We start from the raw sequence: 22,268 nt of genomic DNA, 5'->3' as shown, positions 1-22,268 counted from the left end.
AACATCACCAGAAATAAATTCCACTATCATTCCATCTTATGTCAATGTCAGGGGCCCTGAAGCCATGAATGCACATGCCTTCTTCAAGTACACATCACTCTTGCTACCATAACTCTCTCAAACCTACACTTCCACAGTCCCAGCCCCCATAGTCATCTCCCTGACTTCTTACTCATTACTCAGCAAGTGTGGTTTTGTTAATGCCTGGAAAATTCAAACTGAATTAAGTTCTACACCAACTCTCATCGTCCACACTCAATGAGGCGCCTTCAGTCCTTGTATGATGACCTCCCACCCTGATTGTTTTTTTTTTAATATATTTTATTGATTTTTTACAGAGAGGAAGGGAGAGGGACAGAGAGCCAGAAACATCAATGAGAGAGAAATATCAATCAGCTGCCTCCTGCACGCCCCCCACTGGGGATGCGCCCACAACCAAGGTACATGCCCCCGACCGGAATCGAACCTGGGACCCCTGAGTCCGCAGGCCGACGCTCCATCCACCGAGCCAAACCGGTTCTGGCAATCATCTTCTTTTCCAATACTCTAATTCACCCCTTCAGTAATGTATTTCTCTCTTACCCTTCAACATTCCCAACACTAGCCAAGATGCCACTGATATATGCTCTCTCATTCCTATTGATCACTGTAACTGCCCTCCAAAAAAAAAAGCCACAACCTCTCCTATTGAGATCCACATCAAATCTCAGATATCCAGAGCCTACCTCTTCTGGTGCTGCACTTGATGTCCCTTCACCAGTCACAGCCTTCAGCACTCAGGTCCCATCACCTATGGCCCTCTCTCCCAGGTCTGGTGTATCTCACATATGACCACTCATTCCTGTATGTAAATCAGTCAGACTACTGACCACAAAAGGCTCTCAACACAATCCTGGTGTGTTATTCACAAGCAAAGATGCAACAGCTGCCATCTCATCTTGTTTTAACTTCTCTTTGTTCTCCAATTAAACAGAAAAAAAGTTTTTAAAAAGATGATCTACAACTCTACCCGGGTCACTGCACTCCCAACTTTAAAGACATTTTCAACCTGAACTTCTCCTCAGAGTTTCAGATGCTTATGAAGTGCTCTCTGAAATATCGCACACCAAAACAGATAAAAAATAACAATTTTGTATTCCCAATGAACATTACACTTCTACTCTGAATATCTGCATCTCAGTTGATAGTGCTTCCATACATGCAGCTGCCAAACTCAAACCTTCAAGTCATTCCGGGCTCTTACCTCTCTCTCAGACTCAAAATTAGAAAATCCAGTTGGCCGCACATAAAACACCAATCCAGAAAACAAAATCTTATTTCACCCCCACAGTCACCATCATGGGTCACTTACCATCATGCTCACCACAACAACCTCCAGTCTAGACTTTCTACCACCTCCCTCACAGCAATATGGTTGGTTATGCTTCAGCCACAGGAAGTCTAATTAGACCTGGGTCAGATCACCTGCCTCTGCTGCTCCAAATCTTCCATTACTCCCATCACCTGCAAACCAGATTCCAAAGGTTTCACAAGCTCCTCTAGACCTCATTCCTGTTCAATTGTCACCAGTTCCTATTTTAAAAAATGGACACAAGCCCCAGCTGGTTTGGCTCAGTGGATAGAGCACCAGCCTGTGGATGCCGGTTGGTTCCTGAATGAGCTCAGTCTTCACTCTAAGCCTTTGCACATAAAGGAACCTATGACTGGAAGGTCTACTCACATCTTATTCCATTGTTTGCCAAAAACAGGTGTCATTTCAGACAACCTTAGACGTGTACTTAGAATTCTGGGCTTGGTGTCTCATCAAGGTCCCCAGATATAAGGGCTAGAACAGAGGCAAGACAATCCCAGGATACCACTATCACAGAAGTTGTAAGAGTGTGAGGCCCTGATATGAGTTCCAAAAAACAGAACCCTTAAACCACTCTGCATTTGCAGGAATCTGTGTTCAGAGAAAGATCTGTTGAGACTCTGGCCACCAACCCCAGGATCCATGGGCTCAGACTGCTCAGTACCATTTCCCAGTCAATAAGCCAATGTGTCCTCAAGATGACCACATTCCTTCAAGACTCAGTCCTCAGTGCACAATCTTTCCAGTTACCTTATCTTTTATAGGACTTTTGCCACCTGTCCCCAGCTGCTATCATCTCTCTTCTAGTCTGTTCTTCTTCTGAGCTGCTTTGGGAAAAGTTTACAGAACTACCTCACACAATGTCCCTCTTTTCATCAGGACCTTTCATGTCCCCAGATTCCTGAGAATGAAAGTAAAACTCCTTGTGCAAAACTCTGCCTCATCTTCTTTGTTGCCTATATACACAAAACAAGTCCTACGTTTCCCAAATCCTCCTAGTTCAGTCACACCATCATGTCCTCACATGGAGGTATTGTAACCTGTTAACCTCTTTCCCCATCACACCTTTTGCTACACATGAACTCACTGTTCCTGGAAGTGGGACCGGGACTGCAGGACCCCAGAGGTGCCCACACACCAGGCTGGAGGGTTAACTCAACAAGGTATCGTCAAACTCTGTAAGCAGAGAGGTGTCCAGGAGTCACAAAAGCCCAAATTCTGGCGTGTTGGGGCTCAGCAAACCTCAGACACACCCCTTCATAGGGGGATACTGCCTCTGATGCCTTGTCCTTCTGGAGACCTGGCGCTGGGAAGCCTCACTCTCTGTGAACAGACCAAAGAGGTCAATATGACCACCAGGTAGATGCAGGAACTCCCACCCTCAACCATGTACACCTGGATAATATGCCTCTCCTGGGTTTTCATTGGCTAAACCCAGCCATCATTAGGGACATAGCCCTTTGGGTAATATACCTTTCCAGGCCTCCCAGGTGTAAATAGGATCCCAGTCACTCACTGACCATTGCGAATATAGGTGTTTGGAAGCCAGAATGTTGCTGGGAAATGACAACATTAGGATCGGGTGGCCAGTGGTAGTTTCTGGGGTTTGTTGTCTCCAACTGATTTTTTTTTGTTAATTTGTTTTTTGAGAGATAGGATGGGACAGGGAAAATAGAAACATAGATCAGCTGCCTCCTGTCAACCCCTCACCCTCCCACTGGGAATCCAGCCAGATTCCTGAGAACAGTGCCTATTTCAGAGGCACTAGACTGTGCCTCATGAATAATTTCACCAGAAACCTTTCTGTGCATGGGAAGATTCTAAATCCTCTGGGCTATACCAGCTCTCAGATTTTTTATTTTTAATAAAAAATATGACATTTTTAAGAGACAAATCAGGCTATGAGAGAATATATACAGTACAATTTCATTTGTTTAAAAATAACATTTGAAATGCTACAAAGAACAAAAGGTTAACCCTTCATACAATGTTAGAATGTTTGTATTCAGTACACATTGTGGAACTATGGAGCTAATAGCTACCGAATGTTTACTGCATGTGCCAGACCTGGAATTCAGTGCTTTACATGCATTATTATGTCATTTAGTCCTTTCTGCAAACTGAGATTTTATGAAGAGCAAATTGAGGCTCAGAGGCTTTATGTAAACTGCCTGATAGTAGAGTTAAATAAAGGCAGGGCTGGAAGGCAAACCCAAGTGTTTCTAATAACAGAGATCTGACTTAAAACGTTAGACTCTGCTGCCTCCAGGAGAGTAGAATTGTTAAAGCACACCCATTAGGACCAGCTAGATCAGTGGTTCTCAACCTTCCTAATGCTGTGACCCTTTAATACAGTTCCTCATGTTGTGGTGACCCCCAACCATAAAATAATTTTTGTTGCTACTTCATAAATGTAATTTTGCTACTGTTATTAATTGTCATGTAAATATATGATATGCAGGATGTATTTTCATTGTTACAAATTGAATATAATTAAAGCATAGTGATTCATCACAAGAACAATATGTAATTACACATGTGTTTTCCGATGGTCTTCAGCAACCCCTGTGAAATGATTATGTCGTTCAAGCCCCAATATGGTCATGACCCACAAGTTGAGAAATGCTGGGCTAGATGTTATGGTGAGTAACAAACATTCCCAAAGCTTCAGTGGCTTATACTAAGGAAGGTCTCTTTCTTCTTTTTTAAAAAATAATCTTGTCATTGCTTAAATTATTACTAAGAGTATTACATATGTCTCCGTTTTTTGCTGATTTCCTTGACAATGCCCTGGCCTCCCCTACCTCCCAGTGTCTTATGTCCATTATTTTATGCTTATGTGCATGCATAGAAGTCCTTTGGATGATCTATTACCGTCCCCCTTCTGCCCCCCCACCCTCCCCGGCCTTCCTGCTGTAGTTTAACAGTCTGTTCGAGGCAACTATGCCTCTGTATCTATTATTGTTCAAAAGTTTATAATGGACTCTTTTATCCATGAATGAGTGAGATCATGTGGTATTTTTCCTTCACTGACTGGCTTATTTCATTTATCATAATGCTCTTCAGTTCCATCCATGCTGTTGCAAAAGGTAAGAGTTCCTTCTTTTTTTTACAGCAGCATAGTATTCCATTGTGCAGATGTACCAGAGGTTTCTAATCCATTCATCTACTGATGGGCACTTAGGCTGTTTCCAGATCTTAGCTATGGTGAATTGTGCTGCTATGAACATAGGGGTGCATATATCCTTTCTGGTTGGTGTTTCTGGTTTCTTGGGATATATTCCTAGAAGTGGGATCACAGGGTCAAACGGGAGTTGCATTTCCAGTTTTTTGAGAAAACTCCATACTGTCTTCCATAGTGGCTGCACCAGTCTGCATTCCCACCAGCAGTGCACAAGTGTTCCTTTTTCTCCACATCCTCTCCAGCACTTGTCGTTTGTTGATTTGTTGATGATAGCCATTCTCACAGGTGTGAGATGGTACCTCATTGTTGTTTTGATTTGCATCTCTCGGATGATGAGTGACTTTGAGCATGTTTTCATATGTCTCTTGGCTTTCTGAATGTCCTCTTTTAAAAGGTGTCTATTTAGGTCTTTTGCCCATTTTTTGATTGGATTGTTTATCTTCCTTTTGTTAAGTTGTATGAGTTCCCTATAAATGTTGGAGAATAGGTGCTTATCAGATATAATGTTGGCAAATATATTCTCCCATGTAGTGGGCTTTCTTGTTGTTTTGTTGATGGTTTCTTTAGCTGTGCAGAAAATTTTTATTTTGATGTAGTCCCATTTGTTTATTTTCTCTTTAGTTTCCAATGCCCTAGGATCAGTATCGGTGAAGAAATTGCTTCAGCATATGTCTGAGATTTTGTTGCCTTTGGATTCTTCTAGTATTTTTAAGGTTTCCCATTGTATATTTAAGTCCTATATCCATTTTGAGTTTATTTTTGTGTATGGTGTAAGTTGGTGGTCTAGTTTCATTTTCTTGCATGTATCTGTCCAATTTTCCCAACACCATTTATTGAAGAGACTATCTTGACTTCATTGTATGTTCTTGCCTCCTTTGTCAAATATTAATTGAGGGCATTGGTTGGGGATGATTTCTGGGCTCTCTATTTTATTGCATTGATCTATATGTCTGTTCTTGTGCCAGTACCAGGCAGTTTTGAGAACAGTGGCTTTGTAATACAGCTTGATATCTGGCATTGAGATCTCACCTACTTTGTTCTTTCTCAGGATAGCTGCAGCTATTTGGGGTCGTTTTTTCTTCCAGATGAATTTTTGAAGAGTTGGTTCTAGGTCTGTGAAATATGCCCTTGGTATTTTAAGGAGAAGTGCGTTGAATTTATAGATTGCTTTGGCAGTATAGACAATTTAATGATGTTGATTCTACCAATCATTTCAGCAGCGCTTGGCGGTGTGGGACTGATGAGCAGAAGAATTCCGGCTGGATGGTGACGGCTCCCCCGGGAGCATCCAGGAGAGCGCCTGGTTCCAGGCCGAAGGGCGAGTGCGCCCCCTTTCCCGAGCCCAAGCCCGCCTCAGGGACCAGAGACACTGGCGGGACCGATGTGGGCTCGGGCTCGGGTTGGGGCTCCAGCACCGAGTTGACTCTATGCAGGGCACAGCCTTCAGCCACGACCAGCACTGAGGTGAGCGCGTCTGCGGCCCAGGGCACCGGGGGGCCTTGCAGGCTGGGCACCATCCCATCTTCAGGGCCCACGGACTCCTCAATTTGGCAGCGCTTGGCGGGCCGGGGTCCTCTGGTGGCTGGTTCACACTGGGGCGTAGCATGGAAGCTGGGGCTGAGGAGGCGGCTGCCTAACATCCCAGTGCCGTTGTGGGCGGTGCTTCTGGAGAATGGCGGAGGGTGAGTGTCACTCACTGTCTGCAACTGGGGGGGCGGGCTTGGTGAAGCGTCTGGCGCCCACACCTGTCGGGTGCAGGGGGCCAGTCCACTTGATCAGCAGCCTAGCCAGGTTCTAGCCAGGTACTCCAGAGGCCTCTGTGTCCCGGGACCGGGTCTTGGCAAGATCTCTCCCCTGAAGGCTTGCTTGGTGAACTCGGTCGCCGACCAAGACAACAAGCCTAGGGCTGAGAAGCTTGGCAGAGTAGACCCTGCTTTCTTTTATAGCTCCAGAGCGTGGTGGAAGGAGCCAAACTAGCCGCCCGCCTGCTCCACCAATCAGCCGCCCCCAGGAGTGAAAGCATCACCGGTTGGGCCTCAAGTTTCAGGTGGGGGCGAACATGCCCCAAGCGAGGACCCGCCTGGCACGCCCCTTCAGGTGGCATTCACCCAAAGGATTGAAAGGAAAGATTCTGCTGAACGTGGCTGGGCCTGGCATTCATTCCTCGAAGCGAATGGGCCGGGAGAGGGTGGGGTGTTGGTGTGGGTGGGTGGCGGGCGGGGGTAGACCGGAGACGCAGACACACCGCATGAAGTTGGCCTTGGAGGTCATGGGAGGCAGAGGCTGAAGTTGATGTGTATAAACTGTGTATGGTTTTGTATATTAGCGAGCCCCTTGCTTGTCCTTTCCTGCTCAGGTCAAGTCCAGGCACAGGGCTCTGGCTGCAGGAGGGCGTCTTGCCTAGGCACTTCTCGACCAGCACAGGGCGGGACGGCCCTGCCCTGGCTGGGTCATCTGGTCCACCTCCAGAAAACCCACAATTCCCCCTCTCTAGCTGGATGGTCAGGCCCCCGCCCAGAGTCCAAGTACCCGCCAGGCCACATTGGCTTGCCCAAGCATCTGTGCATTGAGTGGAAAGGCTCGATCGATGTCATTTCTAAAGAGGGGTTTTTGTTTATTTGTTTGTTTTTAAGGAGGGGTTTTTTAAAAGGAGGTTTTTATTTATTTATTTTTTTGTTTGTTTTTTTGTTTGTTGTTTAAGAAAAACAAAAAACAAAAACAAAAACTCCCTCATTGGCCACAGGACCCCGCCAGCTCCCCCCTTGGTAATCAGTGAGGCATTGCAGCCCGTTCCTTCCTAAAACAGGCCTCTCTGGGCCTTGGGAGCAGGTCCTGGATTGCGCCGCCAGCAGCGGGGCACAGCCAACAGGGGCCTTAGAAAGCGGGCTTGCAAACAAATTAAAAAATCCCTGCTGTGTAAGGAACCAGCCAATCAGAATAGACTAGACAGGAATGACGATTTTATTTCTGTCCAAATAAAGTGTATTATGAAAACAGGCCAGAGCGGGGGATTAGGGGGCAGACAAGTACATATAGGTTGGGTGGCTCAGGTGAAATAGGGCGGTGTGTTCACATCGATGCCATACTTGCTGAGGGCAGCGGCCAAGTCCTCCATGGTTCGAGTGTACTTGCCGGAGCCGCGAGCAGCGGTGCCCTTCATTTTGCACAGCTGCAGTGCATCGTTGGCAGTATCTGCGATGAATTTCTGGGCAGCTATGGAGAAGAGCCTAACTATGCGAGGGTCTGCAGCTTCTAAGCCAGCGCAGTTCAGGTAGAAACGAGTCACCGGATCTGGGATGGTAGGTGTGTAACCTTTCAGCTGCACCAGAAAGTCCAGCAGGTATGTGCTGGACACCACTGGCTTCACGCCTCCATTGGCCGCGCTCAGCAGCATATAAACCCCATTAGACATGGCCCCCTCATGCAGCGCGCATCCAGCGGTGGTTGGAAAACCTGGCGTGGCTGGGGGGCCTTTGGCGTTACTTGAGTTTCCCAGGGCCCGCGAGGAAGACGGGTCTGCTTTCTCATCACTCTTCTTGCCCAGTGCATGGGAAACCTGCACAGACTCCAGCTACTGCCTCTGGAGTCCGCTGCGAGGCCTTTTGATGGCCTCTTGCAGCAGCTCAGGATGACTTCTCTTCCTCTTCCTCTTGGGAATAGCGAGCTTCTCTTCTGCCTTTGTTGGAGTGCCAGCCCCGCTGCAGCCTCCACGCTGGCTCCAGTTCAGCTGAGATACATAGTCCACAGATATGTTCACTTTGTCGGCCATGGCAGGCGCGGAGTCCGCCTGGGATCGAGGCAGCGCATCAGCTCGGCCGTCCGTCACTTCCCGCGCAGCGTAGGAGCTGTTCCTGTGCGGGCTCCAGATGTTGGGGTCCGGGCCAGCTTTCTCATCCTTCCTCCTCTGGCCCAGTGCATGGAGAGCCTGCATAGATTCCAGCAAGTGCATGCGCAGGCTGCTGCGAGGCTTTTGGATGACCTCTGGCGGCAGCTCAGGATGACTTTCTGTTCTCTTCATCATCTTGGGGTATGGCCAGCTCCTCCTGTGCCTCTGCTGGGGCCCCAGCCCAGGCGTTCCAGGCGTTCCCAAAGGCGTGGACAGAGCCGGCGAAGACGAAATGGCATGAAGATGGGCGTTCAGTTGATCAGCAGCCTAGCCAGGTGCTAGCCAGGTGCTTCAGCGGCTTCTACGACCGAGGACCGGGTCTTGGCGAGACCTCTCCCCTGAAAGCTACCTTGGAGAACGAGGAAGGCGATGACGACCAAGACAACGACCCTAGGGCTGAGAAGCTCCGCACACAGGACCCTGCTTTCTTTTATAGCGCCAGAGCCTGGTGTGAGGAGCCCAATCAGCCGCTCGACCAATCAGCCGCCCCCTGGACTGAGGACTGTGAAAGCGTCACCTGTTGGGCCCACATGCCCCCAAGCTAGGCCCTGTGAAAGTACCGAAAGGAAAGGTTCTGCTGAACGTGGCTGCGCCTGGCATTCATTTCTCGAAGGGAATGAGCCGGGAGAGGGTGGGGGATGGGGGGGTTGTGAGGGGGCAGAAGGTGGTAGCCCGGAGACGCAGACACACCAAATGAAGCTGGTCTTGGAGGTCATGGAAGGCAGAGGCTGAAGTTAATGTGAATAAAAGGTTTATGGCTTTGTATATTAGCATGCCTCTTGCTGGTCCTTCCACGCTCAGGTCAAGCCCACGCACAGGGCTCTGGCTGCAGGAGGGCGGCTTGCATTGGCGCTTCTTGACCAGCCCAGGGTGGGACGGCCCCGCCTGAGCTGGGTCATCTGGTGGACAACCGCCCGTCACGCTCCCTCTCTGCATGGCTGGTCAAGCCCCCACCTAGAGACCAAGTCCGGGCCAGGCCACTTGGGCTTGCCTAAGCTTCTGGGCATTGAAAGGCTGGATTGATGTCATTTCTAAGGAGGGTTTTTGTTTTAAGAGTTTATTTTTTTTAAAGAAGGTGTTTTTAAGGAGGGTTATTTTTAAGATTTTTGTTTGTTTGTTTGTTTGTTTGTTTTTTTTCAACTCCCTCATTGGACACAGTACTCCGCCAGCTCGCCCTCGGTAAGCAGTGCAAGACAACGTCCTGGCCCAGCTCCATGCACGCATGGACTTGCTGGTGCTTTACCTGGTGGTGACCATTGATCAACAATTCTGCAAAGCAGCCTGCATCAAAAGAGCATCTGTCTTTATTCATTGTTTTCAGATGTGTGGTAAACTCACAACAGGTTTCAGAATCCCTTCTCCTGGTCATCAGCCTCTTGAGGAGGGATTGCATCCCGTTCATTCCTAAAACAGGCATTTCCTGGCCTTGGGAGCATGCCCCAAAGCGTGCCGCCAGGGGCGGCGCACAGGAGGACCTGGACTGGGGCTGGGGCGACAGAAGTAGAGTTTGGAGCGGTGAGTTGGGGAAGGGCTCCCACAGGTTGAAGCTCAGGTTGGAGTAGGGCCCAGGCGCGTTTCTCTCTGGACTAGGCATTGGGGCTCGAGACCATGGCCCTTGGATGGGGCCGTGCGGGAGCAGGAGGCTGTCTGACCAGGTTCTAGTGAGCCAGCCTGCAGGGAGCATCAAGGGAGGCTGGAACCAGGCCGACACCTCCTGGTCCTGGTGGGGGGCCTCTATTGGGAGGGCGATGTGTGGGGTTGACATGCAGACGAATTCCTGCTGGATAGTGACGGCTCCCGTTGTAGCATCATCCAGGAGAGCCCCCGGTTCCAGGCCGATGGGCGAGTGCACCCCCTCTCCCTAGCCCAAGGGCGCCTCAGGGACCAGAGACACTGGAGGACGTGGGCTCGCGTTGGGGCTCCAGCACTGGGTTGATGCTAGGCAGGGCACAGCCTTCAGCCACGACCAGCACTGAGGTGAGCGCGTCTGCGGCCCAGGGATCCGGGGGCCTTGCAGGCTGGGCACCATCCCGTCTTCAGGGCCCGCGGGCTCCTCAATTCGGCAGCGCTTGGCGGGCGGGGGTCCTCCAGGGGCCGGTTCACACTGGGGCACAGCATGGGAGCTGGGGCTGAGGAGGCGGCTGCCTAACATCCCAGTGGCGCTGCGGGCGGTGCTTCTGGAGAATGGCAGAGGGCGAGTGTCACTCACTGTCTGCAACTGGGGTGGGGGGGGGGGCGGGCTTGGTGAAGCATCTGGCGCCCACACCAGTTGAGGTCGGGGGGCAAGTCCACTTGATCAGCGGCCTAGCCATGTTCTAGCCAGGTACTCCAGCGGCCTCTATGTCCCGGGACCGGGTCTTGGTGAGATCTCTCCCCTGAAAGCTTGCTTGGTGGTCACGGTTGATGACGAAGACAACAAGCCTAGGGCTCAGAAGCTCGGCAGAGTAGACTGGGCTTTCTTTTATAGCTCCAGAGCGTGGTGGGAGGAGCCAAACCAGTCGCCTGCCCGCTCCACCAATCAGCCACTTCCAGGAGTGAAGGCGCCACCAGTCGGGCCTCAAGTTTTAGGAGGGGGGCACATGCCCCAAGCAACGACCCGGCAGGCACGCCCCTTCAGGTGGCATTCACCCAAAGGATTGAAAGGAAAGATTCTGCTGAACGTGGCTGGGCTTGGCATTCATTCCTCGAAGGGAATGGGCTCGGAGAGGGTGGGGTGTGGGTGTGGGTGGGTGGCGGACTGGGGTAGGCCAGAGACGCAGACACACCGAATGAAGCTGGCCTTGGAGGTCATGGGAGGCAAAGGCTGAAGTTGATGTGTATAAACTGTGTATGGTTTTGTATATTAGCGAGCCCCTTGCTTGTCCTTCCCTGCTGAAGTCAAGTCCAGGCACCGGGCTATGGCTGCAGGAGGGCGGCTTGCATTGGCGCTTCTCGACCAGCTCAGGGCGGGACAGCCCCGCCTGAGCCTGGTCATCTGGTGGACAACCGCCCGTCACGCTCCCTCTCTGCATGGCTGGTCAAGCCCCCACCTAGAGACCAAGTCCAGGCCAGGCCACTTGGGCTTGCCTAAGCTTCTGGGCATTGAAAGGCTGGATTGATGTCATTTCTAAAGAGGGTTTTATTTTTTTTAAAGAGTTTATTTCTTTTAAAGAAGGTTTTTATAAGGAGGGTTATTTTTTAAGATTTTTGTTTGTTTGTTTGTTTTTTCAACTCCCTCATTGGACAAAGCACCCCGCCAGCTCGCCCTCGGTAAGCAGTGCAAGATGACTTCCTGGCCTAGCTCCATGCAAACACGGACTTGCTGGTGCTTTACCTGGTGGTGACCATTGATCAACAATTCTGCAAAGCAGCCTGCATCAAAAGAGCATCTGTCTTTATTCATTGTTTTCAGATGTGTGGTAAACTCAAAACAGCTATTAGAATCCCTTCTCATGGTCCTCAGCCCCGTGAGTAGGGATTGCATCCCGTTCATTCCTAAAACAGGCATTTCCTGGCCTTGGGAGCAGGCCCCAGAGCGTGCCGCCTGGGGCGGAGCACACGAGGACCTGGTCTTGGGCTGGGAGACGGAGGTAGAATTTGGAGCGGTGAGCTGGGGAAGGGCTCCCACAGGTTGAAGCTCAGGTTGGAATGGGGCCCAGGCGCGTTTCTTTCTGGATTAGGCGTCGGGGCTCGAGGCCATGGCCCTTGGATGCGGCCGTGAGGGATCAGGGGGCTGTCTGACCGGGTTCCAGTGAGCCAGCCTGCAGGGAGCATCAAGGGAGGCTGGAACCAGGCCGACACCTCCTCGTCCTGGTGGGGGGCCTCTATTGGGAGGGCAATGTGTGGGGCTGACGTGCAGAAGAATTCCTGCTGGATGGTCAGGTCTTCCGCGGGAGCATCATCCAGGAGAGCGCCGGGTTCCAGGCTGATAGGCGAGTGTGCCCCCTCTCCCGAGCCCAAGTGCACCTCAGGGACCAGAGACACTGGTGGGACCAACGTAGGCTCAGGCTTGCCTTGGGGCTCCAGCACTGGGTTGATGCTAGTCAGGGCACAGCCTTCAGCCACGACCAGCACTGAGGTGAGCGTGTCTGCGGCCCAGGGCACCGGGGGGCCTTACAGGCTGGGCACCATCCCGTCTTCAGGGCCCACGGGCTCCTCAATTCTGCAGCGCTTGGCGGGCCGGGGTCCTCCGGTGGCCGGTTCACACTGGGGCACAGCATGGAAGCTGGGGCTGAGGAGGTGGCTGCCTAACATCCCAGTGGTGCTGCGGGCGGTGCTTCTGGAGAATGGCAGAGGGCAAGTGTCACTCACTATCTGCAACTGGGGCGGGGAGGGGGGGGGCGCTTGTTGAAGCATCTGGCACCCACACCCATCGGGCACGGGGGCGGGGGCAATTCCACTTGATCAGCAGCCTAGCCATGTTCTAGCCAGGTACTCCAGCGGCCTCTATGGCCCGGGACCGGGTCTTGGTGAGATCTCTCCCCTGAAAGCTTGCTTGGTGAACACGGTCAACGAGCAAGACTACAAGCCTAGGGCTGAGAAGCTCGGCAGAGTAGACCCTGCTTTCATTTATAGCTTCCTGGTGCTTTTCCCATCGCATTTCCTGGACTCAGAGGATTCACCCCCTTCTCGCGGGGGCATCATTGAACACCGGGAAGACGCATCAGGTCTTGTTGGGGAGGGTATTTTACTTATTTTATTTTATGTATTATGCTGTATGAAATGATTTATTAAATTCTGCTGCATATACTTTTTATCCCATACTAATAAAATTCTGCACAATATTTCGTGCTTGTGATTGGGTTTCATTTCTGATCATGTCAAATCATGTTTGGCATCATGGTTGTGCCACAAAGCTCAGGTCCCTGAGAGGAGAGTGGAGTCTGATGTTCCTAGAAATGACAGTAGTTTGGGCTCTACCTCTAGGTCCCTGCCTAATTCCTCTCTCACAGTCAAGGTCATCTCCACCCTCAGGGGCACTAAAAGCCCTTAGGAATTCACCCTCCAGAGTTGCCTCTCAGTTGTGGTCCTTCAGCAGCCTCAGTGCCCCTCTCAGAATCCCTCAGTCCATACCCACCCCAACCCCATCTGAGGATCCCTCTCTGACCTTGACGACTTCAGAACATGTCCAGAATCCTACCTCTGCCCCCACCATGCCGTGAAAATGCGAGCTCTCCACAGCTTCGAAAAGAAGGGTGCTGAGGGCTGATAGGAGTGATGAATTTACTCATAGATCAGCCGTGTCTCCACATTCCTCAGTTCATGTAAGAAAGAAACCAGCTATCAGCCAACATTGTGGAAAGTCACCTGGACTAGATGAATGCCTTAGTAGACACAATGACATTCACACAACAGTGTGACCCTGGGATGGCCTTCAGGAATGTTTTCAACATCAGAGGGCAGAACATGACGCACCCTAGAGAGAAACCATGTGAATGTCACCTACGAGGGAAATGCTTTCTGCAACGATCTGGGCTTAGAAACCACAATGCAATGCACAACGGAGAGAAGCCTTATGAGTGCGGTGAGTGTGGGAAAGCCTTCATTCAGAGTTCTTTCCTTAGACAGCATGAGGCCATCAACACAGGAGAGTAACCACATGAATGTCCCCTATGTGACAGAGCTCTCAATCAAAGATCTAACCCCAGAAAAGCAGGATTGGGTCCATCCGGGCAAGCAATGCAATGAATGTCACTAGTCAAAGCTCTGGCCTGAACCAGCACCGGAGAATGCCTACGGGGAAGAAACCACATGTATGTCCCATGTGTGGGAAGGCTTTCCGTCAAATGTCTGAGCTGACAGACACGTTCCCACATAACACACACCAGAGGCCATCCATGTGAATGCGGTCAGTGTGGGAACGCATTCAGTCAATATGCGAATCTCGTCAGACACCAGAGTCCCTACACGGGAGTAGAGCCCTAGGCATGTCACTCCAGTCATGGTCCTTCCCCGAGAAAACATGACGGAGCTCAACAAAGGAGAGGGAATTGTGAAAGACCAACACTGTTTACACATTATTCACTCGAGTGAAATGATCCAGGTTTAAATCAGGTGAAACCATTCATTCATCAAACAACACTGGTCATGTATGTGACCATTCACAGAGTACAAACCACTGTGTCTGAAAGGCGAGGCATTCGCTGATCACTTCTTACTCAACCTAAAATATCCCACACAAAGGATACAGCAATCCCAAATGGAAACACACATACATAGTTGTTTATATATTAGAAAATATGAGGGCATCTTTGCTGTGTGTGTGTGTGTGTGTGTGTGTGTGTGTGTGTGTGTATCTGCCTGTGTGAACACTTGTAAAGAGCCCTTGAACACACAGCTGAGAAAGTAATGAAATGTCTGTGGAAATGAAAGTTGTTTATAGAACTGTGACATCCATTGCGGCAACTAGGGTGATCTGGCAACTTTGAATGTAGAATTTTGTAAGAAATTTATCTTTCAGGTCAACAATGCTTGCCCATATTTGAGCAATATAATCTGTTGTGAAAGAAGCAAAGTGTTGGTGTGTTAGTTTTCCTTATGCAGTTTTGAACATATACATTCAGGTTCACACAGCCCTTTCCCCTATGGCTGCTTGGAAACATGGCAGCTCCCTCCGTCTATGTTCTCTTCAACACGATCTGCTAAAGACACAACCAAGATCTTCTGCCTCAGGTGCTAGGTGCCTCTGTATGACACGACCCTGCTCAGGACAGTTCATTCGGGCATATCAAGGGCTCTCACGGAAAAGTCTTGGTGGGACATCATTCTCTGTCTCTGCTAAGTGGGGCCAGGAGACAGAGTTCTAAACACTTCTTTTTTTTTTTTTTTGGTTCTTTACACACCCTGTTTTTCTCTTAGACATCATGGAGCAGGGGGCCTCCAGTCCCAATTTACAAACCAAGGAAACGGTTGGGTTATCCCTTGTGGATGTCAGGGCCGTCAAATGTCGTGGAGACCAACGTGCTCCCAAGAATCCGAAATGATGTCCAGTTAGGGGAGAAGTCACCCTGACACCGGAAGAGGCAGTTCAGATGGCGAGCTGAATCTAACAAGGAGATCTCACAGTGTGGTTTCCTTTGGCATTCCATCACGCAGGTCATCATCTCTCACATGGATTCTCTTAAAAGCCCCCCGGGGAACAACACACTACCCAGTCCTCTTGAGAGCAGGGCCACGGCTGTCTGGCCAACTATGTCTGCCAGGCCCTAGGACAGGCGCGGGCAGCTGCTGGGTCAAAGGACTAATCAATGATGGCGCCTCCTCTAGGGCCCTGTCCGCCCCTCCGCCCCACCTCACCCCTATGCAGCAGCGCGCGAAAAAGCACACAGGCACTCACCCACACACTCTGAGGATATGGAGGCTTCGGCAGTGGCACTCAGGGCCGCGCCCTCGGAGGCAACCGATGGACAGGCAGGAGCACTGGCCGCCATTCAAAGCAACAGATCACAGAGGAGGAGTTGGACGCCCAGCAGGACTCTTACAACTCGATGAGGGGCACCAAAATGTTGGACGCCAAGCAGGATGCTTACAGCGCGATGAGGGGCACCCAGCAGTTGGACGCCCAAAAGGGCGCTTACAACTTGATGAGGGACACCAAAAGGATGAACGCCCATCTGGGTGCTTACAAAGCGATGAAGGACACCAAAAAGTTGGACGCCCAGAAGGACGCTTACAGCTGCATGAGGGACACCGAGGAGTTGGCCACCCTACTGGACACTTACAACGCGATGGGGGACACTGAGGACTTGGACGGCCAGATGGACGCCGAGGAGATGGACGCCCTGCTGGACGATTACGATGCGATGATGGACACCAGCTAAAGCACCAGCAAGTCAGTGTGGGCAAGGATGGCCAGGGACCTGTGGCCAATGATGGAGTTGTTTCTTCTGTTTTGAAATAAGATTTAAAACTCCATAAATATTTTTTGTTAACTTTTATTTTATTAAATGACTCTGAAAAAGACCTGTTTTGTACCCAGTTATTGTGCGGATTCATTTTACCGGTTGCTGTTTTCACCTTGGCCATAATCACCCGAAAAGGTGTGGGAAAAACAAACAAAAAAACAAAATGACTCGTTCCCTCCCATAAAACAACAACAAAAAACCCTCCTCAGAAAAAAGGTTGATCCAGCTTTTCAAATTTCTGAGGCTTTGGCAAGCCCAGGTGGCCAGGCCTGGACTTGTTCTCTGGGCGGTGGCCTGACCATCAATCCACAGATTGAGCGGGGTGGGGGGAGGTTTGGGGATGGGGGGCTGTGTGTGGGTGGGTGTCGATCAGATGGACATGCCAGGACATCATCTTTGGCTGCGGATTACAGAATTTGTGTGGACTGGGGCAGGGACCTAAGAGCCCGTCCCGCCCTCTGCTGGTTGAGAAGCGTCAATGCAAGCTCCCCTCCTGCAACCTCCTGTGGGGAAAGCACAGGCAGGTGGCTGGACTTCCCCATTTCTGGCTCGACCCGAGGCGGGAAGGACATGCAGGGGGCATTGTCTTTGAGAAGGCAGGGGCTGAAGGGTGTTCATGGATGGCGACGGACCGTTCAAAGCAAGGAGTGTCCGTGCGTGACTGCGGATGTACACGCACAGACGCACATGCTCGTGCGCGCACACACACTCCCACACCCACACCGACACCCACACACTTATCCCCCCCGCCTTGCCGCCCCCCCCCCGCGTCCCCCGCCACACACACGGGAGCACAAGTCCGCTAACAAGATATCTGCCGAGTGAGGCACGCCTAGGAGATTTTTCGTGGCTTTGTTTCCTTTTGGCCAAGCCTGGGCCCACCGGAGCCTGTCTAAGTCTGTATTGTCCCCTCTTCAACTGAGAAAAAACGGCGATGCCGTCCAGCAAGGAGTGGAGACGGAGCCCCGCGGCACCGGCCCCGTCTCCCAAGTCCTACCCCAAGCCCCGCAAATCGCTTGGGCGGGCAAGTGGCGCCCTCTACTGGTCCTGGAACGCCAATGCAAGCCTCCTCCCCTAAACTTGACGCCCAACCAGTGAAGCTTTCAGTCCTGGGGGCGGATGATTAGTCCAGCAGGCTGCTGATTTGGCTCATCCCACCAGCTCTGGGGCTATAAAAGAAAGCAGGGCCTTCTTTGCAGAGCTTCTCAGCCCTAGGCTTGTGGTCGTGGTCGTCATCCTCATTCTCCAAGGGAGCTTTCAGGAGAGAGGTCTCGCCAAGACCCGGTCCCGGGACATAGAAGCCGCTAGAGCACCTGGCTAGAGCCTGGCTGGGCTGCTGATCCACTGATCTCTGTCTCGGTTTCATTTCTTCTTCACCGACTCGTCCACACCCTTGGGAACCCCTGGGCCTGGACCCCAACATCTGGGACAGCCCCGGCGCCACGCGGGAAGTGAAGGACCAGCGTGCCTCCACACGTGCTCGATCCGAGGCTGATTCGGGGCCCACCATGGCCGGCAAAATCCACATGTCATTGGACGACATCATTAGTCTGGCCGGGGCCACGGCTGGGACGGGGGCGGGGGCAGGGACCGAGGCTGGGACCGAGGCTGGGCCGGCTCCCAGGGAGGTCACGACCACGGCCGCGGCGTGGACAGGGACCTAGGCCGGGACTGAGGCAGGGCCGTCTTCCAGGGAGGTCGAGGTGGTGGAGCGCAGGCCGCCGAACCTGAGAGCTGGGTCGGAAGGGCCGTTCCGGAACAGGGCCGCCCTCGGCTAAGGCAGGAACCTCCCGGCGCCCTACAGCACACCGAGACAGCTTCCGGAGGAGTGGCAACACAACCGCTTCGGCAGGGCCTTCAGGAGGGGTGCCGGCCTGATGAACGGGGGGAAGCTACTGCTGTCCACCCTGGACATTGGAGTGTCCGATGCAGACATCCAGCAGCTGTTTGCGGAGTTCGGGCTTCTGAAGAAGGCCGCTGTCCATTACGACCTCTCTGGCCGCAGCCTGGGAACAGCCCACGTGCACTTTGAGTGGAAGGCAGACACCCTGGAAGCCAGGAAACAGTACAACGGCATCCCTTTGGATGGCTGTCCCCTCCACATCCAGATCCTCAACTCGCAGATAGATACGAAGCCCAGGTAGGTACAGAGTGTTATCAGAGTCTGGGTGACTACAAACCGAGGATCTGGAGGCTTTGGGGGCGGCACTCAGGGCCGTGCCCACGGAGGCAACCGGCGTACAGGCAGGCACACTGACCGACATTAAAAGCGACAGATCTTGGCTGAGGAGCTGGACACTCAGCTGGACGCTTACAACTTAATGAGGGGTACCAAGCAGTTGGACGCCAAGCAGGACGCTTACAGCACAATGAGGGGCACCCAGCAGTTGGACACCCAAAAGGGCGCTTGCAACTCAATGAGGGACACCAAAAGGATGAACACCCACCTGGACGCTTACCATGCCATGAGGGACACCAAAAAGTTGGACGCCCAGAAGGACGCTTACAGCTCCATGAGGGACACCGAGGAGTTGGACTCCCAGCTGGACGCTGACAGTGCGATGAAGGACACCAAGGACTTGGACGCCCTGCTGGACGATGACGATGTGATGATGGACACCAGCTAAAGCACCGGCAAGTCAGTGTGCTCGAGGATGGCCAGGGACCTGGGGCCAATGATGGAGTTGTTTCTTCTGTTTGGAAATAGGATACAAAACTCCTAGACAGATTTTTTGTTAACTTTTATTTTATTCAATAACTCTGAAAAAGACCGGTTTTGTGCCGAGTCATTTTCGGGATTCATTTTACCGGTTGCTGTTTTCACCTTGGCCATAATCACCCGAAAAGGTGTGGGAAAAACAAACAAACAAACAAGCAAACAAAGAAACAAAATAACTCATTCCCTACGATAAAACAACAACAACAAAAAACCCTCCTCAGAAAAAAAAGGTTGCTCCCGCCTTTCCAATTTCTGAGGCTTTGGCAAGCCCAGGTGGCCAGGCCTGGACTTGTTCTCTGGGCGGGGGCCTGACCATCCATGCACAGAGTGAGCGGGGTGGGGGGAGGGTTGGAGGTGGGGGGTGAGGGGGGTGGGCGTGGGCAGGGTGTCGATCAGATGGACAGGCCAGGAAGTCATCTTTGGCTGTGGATTACAGAATTTGTGTGGACTGGAGCAGGGGACAAGGAGCCCATCCCGCCCTCTGCTGGTTGAGAAACGTCAATGCAAGCCCCCCTCCTGAAACCTCCTGTGGGGAAAGCACAGGCAGGTGACTGGACTTCCCCATTTCTGGCTAGACCCCAGGAGAGAAGGACCTGCAGGGGGCGTTGTCTCTGAGAAGGCAGGGGCTGAAGGGTGTTCATGGATGGCGACAGACCGTTCAAAGCAAGGAGTGTCCGTGCGTGACTGCGGATGTACACGCACAGACGCACACGCTCGCTCGCACACACAAACTCCCACACCCACACCCACACCCACACCCACACCCACACCCACACCCACACACCTATCCCTCCCACCTCCAACCCCCCCAGCCCCCCGAGTCCTCCCGCCACACACACACACACACACACACACACACACACACACACAGGAGCACAAGGTCCGGCTAACAAGATATCTGCTGAGTGAGGCACGCCTAGGAGATTTTCCGTGGCTTTCTTTCCTTTTGGCCCATCCTGGGCCCACCGGAGCCTGTCTAAGTATGTATTGTCCCCACTTCCACCGAGAAAAAACGGCGATGCTGTCCCGCAAGGCGTGGAGAGGGAGCCCTGCGGGCCTCCTTGGGCACCTGCCCCGTCGCTCAATCCTCCCCCAAGCCCCGTGAATGGCTTGGGCGGGCCAGTGGCGCCTTCTCCTGGTCCTGCAGTGCCAATGCAAGCCTCCTCCCCTCAACTTGAGGCCCAACCGGTGACGTTGGTCCTGCGGGGGCTGATTGGTGAGCGGGTGGGTGATTTGGCTCTTCCCACCAGCTCTGGGGCTATAAAAGAACGCAGGGCCTTCTTTGCAGAGCTTCTCAGCCCTAGGCTTGTGGTCGTGGTCGTCATCCTCGTTCTACGAGGGAGCTTTCAGGAGAGAGGTCTTGCCAAGACCCGGTCCCGGGACATAGAAGCCGATAGAGCACCTGGCTAGAGCCTGGCAGGCTGCAGATCCACTGAACACTGTCTCGGTGTCATTTCTTCTTCACCTAATCGTGCACACATTTGGGAACCTCTGGGCCTGGACCCCAACATCTGGTGCCCGGACAGGAACAGTTCCGGTGCCGCGCGGGAAGTGAAGGACCAGCGTACCTCCGCACGGGCTCGGTCCAAGGATGATTCGGGGCCCGCCATGGCCGACAAAATCCACATGTCACTGGAAAACATCATTAAGCTGGACCCGAGCCAGCGGGAGGGCAATGGCTGGGGCCAGGGCCGCGGCGGGGGCTGGGGCGGGGACACGGACCGAGACCGAGGCTGGGACCGAGGCCGGGCCAGCTCCCAGGGAGGCCACGGCCACGGCCACGGCCACAGCCGCGGCAGAGGCAGGGACCTCGGCCGGGCGGAGGCAGGGTCGGTTCCAAGGGAGGCCACGGTGGCGGAGCGTAAGCCGCTGCTCCCGAGAGCTGGGGCAGCGGGCCGTTCCGGAACAGGGTGGCCCTCGGCAGAGGCAGGAACCAGCCCGTAGCCTACAGCAGGCCGAGACAGCTTCCCGACGAGTGGCAACACGACCGCTTCCGCATGGCCTTTGGCAGGGGTGCCGGCCTGATGACGGGGGGAAGCTGCTGCTGTCCAACCTGGACTTCGGAGTGTCCGATGTGGACATCCAGCAGCTGTTTGCGGAGTTCGGGCCTCTGAAGCAGGCCACTGTCCATTACGACCACTCTGGCCGCAGCCTGGGAACAGCCCACGTGCACTTTGAGCGCAAGGCAGATGCCCTGGAAGCCAGGAAACAGTACAACGGCGTCCCTTTGGATTGCTGTCCCCTCCACATCCAGGTCCTCAACTCGCAGATAGACACGATGCCCAGGCCAGTACGGAGTGTCAACAGAGGCTGTGTGCCTACAAACCGAGGATCTGGAGGCTTCGGCGGCAGTGGCGGCACTCAGGGCCGCTCCCGAGGAGGCAACCAGCGTCCAGGCAGGCGCACTGGCCGCCATTCAAAGCGACACATCTCGGCGGAGGAGTTGGACACCCAGCTGGACACTTACAACTTCATGAGGGGCCCCAAGCAGTTGGACGACAAGCAGGACGCTTACAGGGCGATGAGGGGCACCCAGCACTTGAACACACAAAAGGACGCTTACAACTCGATGAGGGACACCAAAAGGATGAACGCCCACCTGGGCGCTTACCATGCCATGAGGGACACCAAAAAGTTGGAAGCCCAGAAGGACGCTTACAGCTCCATGAGGGACACCGAGGAGTTGGACTCCCAGCTGGACGCTGACAGTGCGATGAAGGACACCAAGGACTTGGACGGTCAGAACGACTTCGAGGAGATGGACGCCCTGCTGGACGAAGACGATGCGATGATAGGCACCAGCTAAAGCACCAGCAAGTCAGTGTGCGCGAGGATGGCCAGGGACCTGGGGCCAATGATGGAGTTGTTTCTTCTGTTTGGAAATAGGATACAAAACTCCTAGACAGATTTTTTCTTAACTTTTATTTTATTAAATAACTCTGAAAAAGACCTGTTTTGTGTGGAGTCATTTTCAGGATTCATTTTACCAGTTGCTGTTTTCACCTTGGCCATAATAACCCGAAAAGGTGTGGTAAAAACAAACAAACAAACAAACAAAGAAACAAAATAACTCGTTCCCTACGATAAAACAACAACAACAAAAAACCCGCCAACCAATTCTACGGAGGACACCCGCGGTTCCGGGGTCAGTAATGTCAACACCCATCAGAGATGAGCATAGGCCAGAACGAGAGGCCATGAGGAGGAAGGCTCAATGAGAGCCTCACAATGCTTCGAGATTGAAG

The 22,268-nt window shown here is 52.6% G+C and overlaps 1 protein-coding gene and 2 pseudogenes across 1 annotated transcript; 1 reads left to right on the top strand and 2 right to left on the bottom strand.

Annotated features, from left to right (window-relative positions):
* Positions 1–7,581: 7,581 nt before the first annotated feature.
* On the bottom strand, positions 7,582–7,947 carry LOC138998065 (transcription initiation factor TFIID subunit 10 pseudogene; annotated as a pseudogene).
* Positions 7,948–11,895: 3,948 nt separating this feature from the next.
* On the bottom strand, positions 11,896–12,654 carry LOC138997923 (proline-rich protein 23A-like; annotated as a pseudogene).
* Positions 12,655–20,631: 7,977 nt separating this feature from the next.
* Positions 20,632–21,829, top strand: LOC138998064 (THO complex subunit 4-like). The gene is made up of 3 exons (XM_070400137.1): positions 20,632–20,670; positions 21,059–21,616; positions 21,671–21,829. The coding sequence occupies exons 1-3, from the start codon at positions 20,632–20,634 to the stop codon at positions 21,827–21,829; spliced, it is 756 nt and encodes a 251-aa protein (XP_070256238.1).
* Positions 21,830–22,268: the final 439 nt, after the last annotated feature.

Source organism: Myotis yumanensis, unplaced genomic scaffold (genome assembly GCF_028538775.1).
Source record: "Myotis yumanensis isolate MYYU_CA2020_CCGP unplaced genomic scaffold, mMyoYum1.0.hap1 SCAF_19, whole genome shotgun sequence".
NCBI classification, from domain to species: domain Eukaryota; kingdom Metazoa; phylum Chordata; class Mammalia; order Chiroptera; family Vespertilionidae; genus Myotis; species Myotis yumanensis.
This window is presented reverse-complemented; position numbering and strand designations above follow the sequence as displayed.

Excerpts from the sequence above, each read along its gene's own strand:
- LOC138998064 (XM_070400137.1), top strand. The coding sequence starts at position 20,632 with ATGGCCGACAAAATCCACATGTCACTGGAAAACATCATT. Across the intron at positions 20,671-21,058 it reads TGTCACTGGAAAACATCATT|AAGCTGCTGCTGTCCAACCT; the intron begins AAGCTGGACCCG and ends GATGACGGGGGG. Across the intron at positions 21,617-21,670 it reads GGGACACCAAAAGGATGAAC|AAGGACGCTTACAGCTCCAT; the intron begins GCCCACCTGGGC and ends TTGGAAGCCCAG.